Consider the following 9,858-nt stretch of genomic DNA (forward strand, 5'->3'; position numbering starts at 1 on the left):
AAATACTGAGAATCAGAATTCATAGTCAAATCGTTATACGGTCCTATCGACACGGAATGTCGATATCAATACTGATCGTTGATTTTTGTAAAGAAAGTTAGGTTGGCTAGAAAATAACTAACACGTTATTGTTTTATATAGAACCATCTGCAAATGCGAACCCAAACGGAGAGCTACCAGTAACAATCGAGCATCAGCAGGACCTCAATATGGCTAGCAACTTGACTCGGAACGACGCTAATTGTGACAAAACGGGCACATGTTATGACGGTAAGATTTAAATGAATGTTTTAAACACTAGAAATCTGATAATAATTTCTAATGGCTACGCGCAAATCGTAGTTGTATTGAGAATTATCAAGTTGTATTTATATATTTTTCCTATTCGATCAAAAGGAAGAACATTAGTTAGTTGTACAGTTCTTTAAACAATTAGTCATTCTTTATGTGAGTTGATTTAAATGCCAATATTATTATACAAGCAAACAAAGGCGCGTTAAAACATTCTATGCACGAAACCTGTCTACCTTTTTCAGTGTCGGTCCTTTGTAAGGATACTCGCATTGCCGTGCAAATTCGCACGAACAAACCCTTCAATGGCAGAATATACGCCCTAGGCAGATCCGAGACTTGCAACATTGATGTTGTTAATAGCGACCAGTTCAAACTAGATCTGACAATGGCCGGGCAAGATTGTAACACACAAAGTGCTGTAAGTATCTATTTTGAATCGAAAAATAGTTTTTGAAGATGTATAATGTTAAACAATTTATATCTACGTTTATGCGAGCTAATACCTGTTAGCTCTTGGTTGAGACCTCCAAGGTATGTTATTCTATCGTAATAATCCAATGTGACATTATGTCACAGGTCACAACTGGTATATTAACAAAGCTGTTTTCATGGGCTCGGCAAAGCGAAATAGATAAATGGTTAATCATTCATGGGCTTTGAGAGGTCAGAATACTTGACTTGTAACGGAACTGTTAGTCTTTTGTTTATGTTAAAACACTTTTTAAAGTGTATTGATATCTATTTTTCGTCTATTCTGTTTATAAACAATATTTGTTTTAAGTAAATTCCTGAAATTGTGTAATCGCATAAATAATGAGACATTTCACAGGATATGACATTGGGGAAATATGTTTCTATTTCACTGATACATACTGAATATAATGAATGATAGTAATACGTTATGATTTTCATTAATAATATTATGTAAACCTATCTAGTGTCGTATTAAACTTGTGCCATTTAAATGTCTAATTACCAAAATATATGATTTCAGACTGGAGTGTACTCAAACACTGTAGTTCTTCAACATCACAGTGTAGTCATGACGAAAGCTGACAAGATATACAGAGTGAAGTGTACATACGACATGACTTCGAAGAACATCACCTTCGGAATGGTGCCCATACGGTGAGTAACTGTTCTTGAAACCTTAATATGGAAAATTATCGCACTTTCGCCGTTCATATTATTTTCCGTTATACCCCTAGAAAACTGGTTTGTACACCGTTACTTATATAGGTGACTTTACTTATTTAATAATCAGAGAACTATTCAAGGACATTCCATTCGACTGTCCGTATTTGGTAGCCGTGGTCAGTTGCTTAGGAAACTTGAATGAAGTCTGATAATAATCATTGCAAAGTCTACAACATATTTTTCAAACGTAGACTTAAAAGAAACGAATAGCACAAAATAGCAAATTCATATAAAAATCGGTGAACCTGAGGGTTGTGCATTAAATTCAAGTTACGTAAGATTTTTTTTTCAATATTTCGAATCCTTAGATTGCCTCTACAACCTTAACGTATTAAGATGAAACCATTGGTTTTTGACTCATATATACTTGTCACGATGTGACTGAACTCTTCTTTAAAGGAAACAATTCTGAGAATACGAGCTAAATGGTAGAAATACATGTTTAACAACCTCACTTCGTAGTGTAATAGGAAGTAGCAGAGTGGTGTTTTATGTTTACAGCGCTTAATTATATGAGAGCCTACTCATCTAAACATCATTGCCTCGGCTTATTGCTGGTATGAAGCATAAAATTTACAAACGGTGTTTCCATTATACCTAGTCCAGCCATTTGTTCTGTTACAAATGAAAAATGTATACCTAACTATTTATTAAAGTCTCAGCAAAAAATAAAAAATATTTTCTATTTGAAAAGGCCTTCAATCTGTTCGGCCACGAGTCGTTGGATTTACGCACTGTTTCCAAGGGAAATTTCGCTACTGCTTGCTCCAAAGATTTTTTAGAGACTCAGTGTACCGTGTCCTTTCCTCTAACACTGACCATACTTTGAAGTCTAAGGGGTTGGGGTCTGGGCTAGATGAGGGCCAGTCTTCAGGTCTTATATAATCCGGAACGTTGGTTTCAAGCCAGGCATAGGTAGCTTGCGCCGAGTGATCAGGTGCAGAATCCTGAGAGGTTTTACAAGATCCAAGACTGTCTCTTTCTACACTTTGGCTGAAGTTTTCAGTCCATTTTCACAAAAATGTAGTTTTGTGACTCCTTGATACGACACGCCCCACCAACCATCAATGACGCACGCTGATGACCACGTTGTACCTTTCCGACCACTTTTTTAGAACTGTGTGCGCAAATTTATCGTTTTAACTTATTGTAGTGTATTTTGATCATCGGTAAAGAGGATATTTCTTTAGTTTTCATCTGCGTATCGCGACAGAAGGCGTTTTTATCGATTCACTTTCTATAATTGTTAAGATTGATTTAGGGCATGTCCTGTATATCGAAGATAAGCACTCAGCTTTTATAATACGTGACAGAGTACAAACAGAATCTTCATTTCTCGCGATAAGATTTTTTGCTTCCTAATAGGGTTTCGACGAATTCTGGCATTAATAGAATGTTAATGCCAGAACTTTGTAGTGGCACGTGGCCGCCAACATCTAGTGTGACAAGTGTTGTTGTGTCTGTTGAGTACGATATACGAACATATGGCTATACCAGGCTTTTGAAGTGTCTTTGAAGAAGTGTAAATATGATCGACGGCTCAATATCCACTTTGTGCACGGCGATCGCAGCAATCCTATTTTCTTTAACATCCCATTCCATATTGTAATTCGATAAAGAACACGAAAAAATATGTTAAATGTCGCAAAATCGAAACAAGTTTTAAAAAATATTCACTCGTGTTCCATATTCAAAATAATTAAAAATTTGAAAAAAAAGAAAAAAAATGTAACAGTACTTATAGACTAGTTATATACACACCCTTAAAAATAGAAACAGGATAAATTGGTATAATTTTTAACATTTTTATTAAAATACAAAATACTTCAATGTTAAGTTAATACCTAAAGTATTATATAAAGTTTCATTGGGTGGCTGGAAGGCGCTGAAAGGCGTATAGAACATATAACATCATTAAAAAAATATTTATTGGTTGTTTTTCTTAATTCTATGTGCAGCTTATTGGACATCGTAGGTGTCGAAAACACCATGCCATACGATCGCTCACGTTAGAAAGAATTAGTTTACTAAATTTTTACCCAGAATAGAATTTATATATTTTTAGTTATAATAAAATAATGTCTATACAATTTCTTCTAACATATTCGTTAAAACTCCTACAGGGACCCAGAAATGATCTCAATCACTGCCGCACCTGAAGCACCTCCACCACGCATACGTATCTTGGACGGTCGCCAACGCGAGGTGGAAACTGTGCGCATTGGAGACAGGCTTACCTTCCGCATCGAAATCCCAGGAGATAGTAAGTATTTGAAATCTTTTGTAACACTAACGTTAGAATATTTATGCACTTTAATAATTGCCAAAACAAAAACATCGTTTACAAATCCGTCATGAGTTTAAGTCAAAGTTTCAAATAGATTAAAAATATTGTATCATTTTTACATTATTGTGAAAGGTGCTTTTTTTGATGAATCGTGCAAAACGATTATATGTATTACTCATACATAAATATAACTTTAAGTAATTTGCCAGATGTATTATTTATAGTATTTTTGGTTGAAAATTTATACTAAATATTTTTTCAGCTCCTTACGGCATTTTTGCACGTAGCTGTGTCGCAATGGCAAAAGATTCCAAGAGTACCTTCCAAATCATTGATGAAAAGGGGTAAGAAAGTATTACGTTTATTATATCGTTCTTGAATTAACTTATTATTTAATCTAAAAATCTATTTCCACAATGACGAATCTTGGTGATAAGCAGTGAGGTCAAATAATTTAAATAACCCTAATTATATATAGATGATGTTCCGGATAGCCATGATTTGACATCAATATATTTTAATCAGCCTAAACTTCTAATAGAAAAAAATAACTAGTGGCTTTTAAGGCCTACAATTTGTGTATCTTTAGGTTTTTCTAAGAGATTTGCCTCTTGGTGATCAGCCTTCTACGGTTGACCCACGCCGTTGAAATAGACAGACCCTTGGTGGACAGTCGGGGGTCGTGCCTACGACCTCAGGGATGAGAGTCATACACTGAATCCACTAGGCCAACTGGTCTTACTTAACTAAGCATTGCAACAAGAGTAGTTAGTAGTAGAGTTGCAATTATTGTAAATTAAACTTAAATACTAGTAGCCTAGTGGCTTTTACAGATTTGAATAACAATTATACAAGTGTGAAGATTATCGTCCTCCCATTAAAACAGTGTACCCAACGACAACCCAAAATGATTTACAACGAAACAAAAACATCTAAGAAAAAGGAAACTATAAGTTTGAACTGATTTTTTTTAGATGTCCCGTGGACCCATCAATCTTTCCAGCATTCATTCCCGACGGTAATGCCCTTCAATCAGAGTATGAGGCCTTCAGGTTTACGGAATCTTATGGAGTTATTTTCCAATGTAACGTCAAATACTGTCTTGGTCCTTGCGAACCTGTAAGTAATCTCTGTTTACGCATATTTATGTTTTTTTATCAACAGAAAATAAATCTATTTTTATGTTTTATAAACAAAGTCGTAAAGTCTATTAAGTATTATATAATTTTTTAGGCGGTGTGCGAATGGGGAAGAGAATCTATCGAATCATGGGGCAGAAAGAGACGTTCGTTGCCCCTCAATGAGACAGATGAAGCGGGTTCGCAGGAAGAAGAGATGAACATCTCCCAAGAGATTCTCGTCCTTGATTTCGGCGATGAGAGACAGAGTACTGACTTCCTACGCTCTGATAAACCAGGAGGTGTGGCGTCAGAGGCTAACTTTGGAGGTTTGCATTATAAATTTCTACTTTCCTTAATTCCTTTTTTTTGTATATTTTTTTAATATTTAGAAATTTCTTGGTTAATTAATATTCATGATTTGACGAATGAGTCCTAATGTCATTATGTTTAAACTAATAATAATAATATAGAAAACTACTTAAGTAAATCAAGTGAAGCGATTTTCTATTGATCTATTAGAACATATTAACTAGTTAATATAACCTGACACATAATGGTATCGATATTTTTTCCAGAAAAAACTGTAACCATTGTGGAGCCGTGCCCTAGTAAAGGATCTGTTCTTCTGCTGGGTGTAGCCTGTGCATTACTGGTTCTTCTCTACATCGCTACAATCTTTTGCTACTACATGCGTAAATGGCTCGCTCCTCCCAAACATTTGTAAAACGTTTTTTAATCAACATATAAGTCCCTAAGACACAATCTTCTTATTGTTTTCGGGAGTTTCTGTCGACAAAAATTGTGAAATGGTCACGTGACAAGCATCAAAGCCATAATGTATACGTAAAGTTATCTCAAGGTCTGTCAAAACATACACAAGTATTAAGTTTTTGTCAAGTGAATATTTTTAGTTCCCTTATAATACGAACATTATGCCTTTCGATACTTTTACAGCAGAACGTCTGCATAAGTAGGTTTTTGTCTAGGGCCATGAGATTTAACAAATGACGATCGTGTGATAAAACGACTGATAACAAAACATGAATGTCATATCCGTCCATAATTTGTAGTATAAGTTGCTACGATGCGTTTTTAACCACCGCATTGCGTAAACTAACTCAAGCATTTATTATTTTAAGATTCTATAGTAGGTACAAATCCCTCTGAAATACGTAATCATAATTTTTAGTTTACATTTTTCAGAATGTGCATTTATTAATAATAAGATAGATTAAAAAGTCAAAGAGTTTCGGAATGTTCCCAGAAAATTTATTCATATGCCTAATTGAGATGACTTATAATTTGATGGGAATATTTTGATAGTAATTGGATCATTTCAAGATGTTGCGCAAAGAATTTTGTGCCCAATATAAAAGGATTGAAGTATTCTTAAGCTTTTTATACAAACATACATATTTAGGATTAATTAGGTATTGTAAATATAATGCCAATAGATGGCGCTAAGTTCTATTATAACCAGTAACTTTGCCTTGACGAACTTTCAGTTGGGTTTTGCAGAAATGAAAGGATCACAATTCACTTTGCCATTTCTTTTAACCCAACTTGAGATTTCTTCTATTTATTTAGAAATACTTGCATTTACTTATACACTATTTATTTTTTGTCCTATTTAATAAATAAAATTTGTACAAATTATATATTTTTTTTATTCCATCACATTGTAATTTAACAGCAATAAACAGCAATAATTTATAATATTTGAATTTGGCCTAAAAACTTACTTAAGAGGTTGAAGTCAAAAGGTTGCTATAAATATTACTTAAAATATCTTCTTGGTAATCGCTAGGAACATCTTCAATTTTGCACTCAAAAACTTTTTCAAAATTCTTTAAAAATAGTGGAGTTATTGTCTCTATGGAACATTTGAGCCCAGTTTCATTGGTAAGAGAAGTGACACCCTTGTCTTCGATGCCACAGGGCACAATGTGTTCAAACCAGGATAAGTCATTATCGCAGTTTAGAGAGATACCATGACTAGTTACATATCTGGATGCATGGATGCCAATAGCAGCCACTTTGTTGTCTTCAATCCATACTCCAGTGTGTGGAGACCGACTTGCTTTAACTCCTGAAATATTGAGTCTTTAATAAATAGTAGCAAAAAGATAACATGAGGTTTCTTAATATTTTAGATGTTTACTTTAAAGATTTTGTATATTTAAATTTTTTTTAGTAAATAATATCCTATACAGAGTGTATAGGACAATATTTACTAAAAAAAACCAGACTCTGACTCCATGTGAGTCTATTGCGGCATCTAATAAACATCCCTGAATACAAGATCAATGCCAAGATGGTTATAACTCCAAAGTTTACTTAGAAATATTGGAAGACATGAAATTAGTCTTATATTATTAGTTAATTTTAGTAGTTAAGCAAATCCAGGTCTTTTGATAAAATATAATGGAATGGGTTGATCTCTCTCATGTAAGGTTTAGTAGTGCAAAAGAACTTAAAATATTTGGTAAACACATGTTACTTCATATTTGTCTTAAATTATTTAAAAAGTAATTATTATTTTACCTAATTCATCACATAAGTTGATGATGGTCTGTTCCAAATTATACACATACCACTTAACACTAGTTTTATAGTGTTTTAAATTTATTATAGGATATGCAACTAGTTGTCCAGGACCATGAAATGTTATAAGACCACCACGATTAGTTTTTCGAAATTCTGCACCTAACTCTTTTAGTCTGTTTATTTCATCTTTTGGTGTATCGTCTCTTATACCTGAAATAACAAATTATGTCTCTAAATGTATACATAATCGAAGAAGCCTTTGTCTTTAATAAAATATATGATTTATAAGGAATTATATAATAATACTTGTTTCAAAATTTTATAAGACATTACTATTGTATGTAAAAATAGTACATCCTCGTACTCGTATATAGTCTAACTTATACACGATAATATTTAAAACATAAGGTGATGCCTCTTTGGAGGATATTAAATACTCAATATTTTATTTACTTAGCTTTCCTTTATATTTTTTTTCTTAAAACCTCCTATGACTTACCAACTGTATAAACTGGTTTATGTTCCACAATAAGTAAGGTATCGTAATCAGCATCGATTCCTTTAATCATAGAATCTAAATGTTTTCTAGCTATAGCCATTTGTATTTTAAAAGCAGTATCATAGCTCATTAATCCCAATCTCCAAACTTTTACCATTTTCGGTATCATATTTTCTAGAATTTTGTAAGAAAAGGATTATTGCAAATTGTTACTTTGTGATGAAAATTAATGTTTTTTTGTATAATCAACAGGAATTAAATTTTGAAAAGAAACAATCGATATTTTTTAAATCCACAGATTAGGAAAATATTTGGAATTCATTTCACGTCCGACGTCACTATTACATTTAAAAACTAATATATTCTGCATAAGTAGCTATAGATAATTATTCAGTAAAACTTTCAAAGCTATTAACAAACAAATGGCATTTGACTTATATTTCTCATCGCTAGGTTACTAATTAGACCATTCAAAGATGTCGCGCCACTACAGTCCGGTCAAAATTATTTTACCTTACTTTTTTTCTTCTTGTCTCTGATTGTCATTTGCACTGTGTTTACGGCTTATTAAATAAACAATCTTTCAACAATTAGATTGAGTTTTTACAGAATTGTATTCATTGTAATAGAATTATTACTATCATTGTTATCGTTATTATATATTTTTGTTATTAAGGGCTTCGAATCTCTTCGAATTCATCGTTGTAGGGACATGAAAAAGATGGCATAAATGTGACGGTAAATTTTTTTCCAACGCCGATAAAGAAGTTTCATTTCCAAAATCTTCATTTGAATTTATATGGCTTCTGATTAAAATAAATAATATCGTTAATTTGACACAGGCAGCTTTTAATACTATTTTTGTAGAAGATTGGAAAAACAGTGTTAATATTCCCGCCACCTTGAAGAAACTTTGGGATAGAAATGGACATATGGATGCAGAAATCTATTAAATTATTGTTGTTTTTCATAAAGATTCGAGCTGTTCGGATATCGATGAATTTGACTATCACAGTTTGACAAAATAAATTATTTAAATTGCAGTCTTTATTCTAATTTTAAGCACCGCACACTTTGATAACCAAGTTTTGGTACGACTGAAGTTACATATGTTATTTATACATTCGTTTTAAATTATATTGAATATTTCTATTATAAATAATAGTAATTATAGGTACTTGTTAACAGTTTAAACACATTTCTATATTCGTATGAGCAAATAATAAATATTATAAGTTACAACCAACATACTAATTCCCTTAGACTTTAGATGATGCTAAATTCAAAGTAAAGTTACTGCTGACGACTGATATTTACCAATACAATAATATAGATGTCGCACTTTTGAATTCTTTTATTGTTACTACTCAACGCTAGGTAGAGCTGCATTAAATCAAGTATGATAAAAATAGGCTATAGATGTCGCGGTCTTACATATATATGATATCCCTTTATTAAAACATCCCATTGCTGGTTTCAGTCAATCCATTATACAGTCTCCTTGTGAATTACTTGTTTGTAGGGCGGTGTTTGGTTTGTTACATAAACCAGCTGTTAATATAAACATTGGACTAAAAATGATGAATTCAAAGTTAACTATCATTGAATACGATAATATAGTAGATATTGGGTCTATAGTTTGGTAACTTAAAATGTGAATAAATTCCGATATAATTTAGAGAATGCTAAACAAATACATACTGTGTGATAAAATTATAAAGCAGATTGATGTGGTGTTTATATGTAGTTAGTGCATTATCGTGCAGATATGTGGAACTCCATAAAACGATGACAACAGGGGTAAAATTTAAATATAAATTTATTAATAGTATACATATATGTAGTTCCAAATAATTCTTAATTTTAAGGTAAGCAAATTAATTACTAATTTACCTTTAAATTAAGAATTAATT

At 32.4% G+C, this 9,858-nt stretch overlaps 2 protein-coding genes across 2 annotated transcripts in view; one reads left to right on the plus strand and one right to left on the minus strand.

Moving 5' to 3' along the window:
* LOC123707535 overlaps positions 1-6,504 on the plus strand; it is a 51,314-nt gene extending 44,810 nt beyond the window's left edge. The window contains exons 9-16 of the mRNA XM_045657649.1: positions 142-270; positions 537-712; positions 1,289-1,422; positions 3,615-3,754; positions 4,041-4,122; positions 4,753-4,897; positions 5,012-5,225; positions 5,475-6,504. Coding sequence (XP_045513605.1) covers positions 142-270; positions 537-712; positions 1,289-1,422; positions 3,615-3,754; positions 4,041-4,122; positions 4,753-4,897; positions 5,012-5,225; positions 5,475-5,623 — 1,169 coding nt within the window. The 3' untranslated portion in view covers positions 5,624-6,504. The remainder of the gene's footprint in view (positions 1-141; positions 271-536; positions 713-1,288; positions 1,423-3,614; positions 3,755-4,040; positions 4,123-4,752; positions 4,898-5,011; positions 5,226-5,474) is intronic.
* Positions 6,505-6,550: 46 nt separating this feature from the next.
* On the minus strand, positions 6,551-8,234 carry LOC123707536 (putative lipoyltransferase 2, mitochondrial). The gene is made up of 3 exons (XM_045657650.1): positions 7,946-8,234; positions 7,444-7,656; positions 6,551-6,988 (listed from the first exon to the last, which is right to left on the minus strand). The coding sequence occupies exons 1-3, from the start codon at positions 8,112-8,114 to the stop codon at positions 6,642-6,644; spliced, it is 729 nt and encodes a 242-aa protein (XP_045513606.1). The 5' UTR covers positions 8,115-8,234; the 3' UTR covers positions 6,551-6,641.
* Positions 8,235-9,858: the final 1,624 nt, after the last annotated feature.

This window comes from Pieris brassicae, chromosome 3 (assembly GCF_905147105.1).
Source record: "Pieris brassicae chromosome 3, ilPieBrab1.1, whole genome shotgun sequence".
In the NCBI taxonomy this organism is placed as follows: domain Eukaryota; kingdom Metazoa; phylum Arthropoda; class Insecta; order Lepidoptera; family Pieridae; genus Pieris; species Pieris brassicae.

Coding starts and splice junctions, on each gene's coding strand:
- LOC123707536 (XM_045657650.1), bottom strand. CDS start 8,114: ATGATACCGAAAATGGTAAAAGTTTGGAGATTGGGATTAATGAGCTAT. Junction 7,657..7,945: donor TAAACCAGTTTATACAGTTG/GTAAGTCATAGG, acceptor TTGTTATTTCAG/GTATAAGAGACGATACACCA. Junction 6,989..7,443: donor CAACTTATGTGATGAATTAG/GTAAAATAATAA, acceptor TCAATATTTCAG/GAGTTAAAGCAAGTCGGTCT.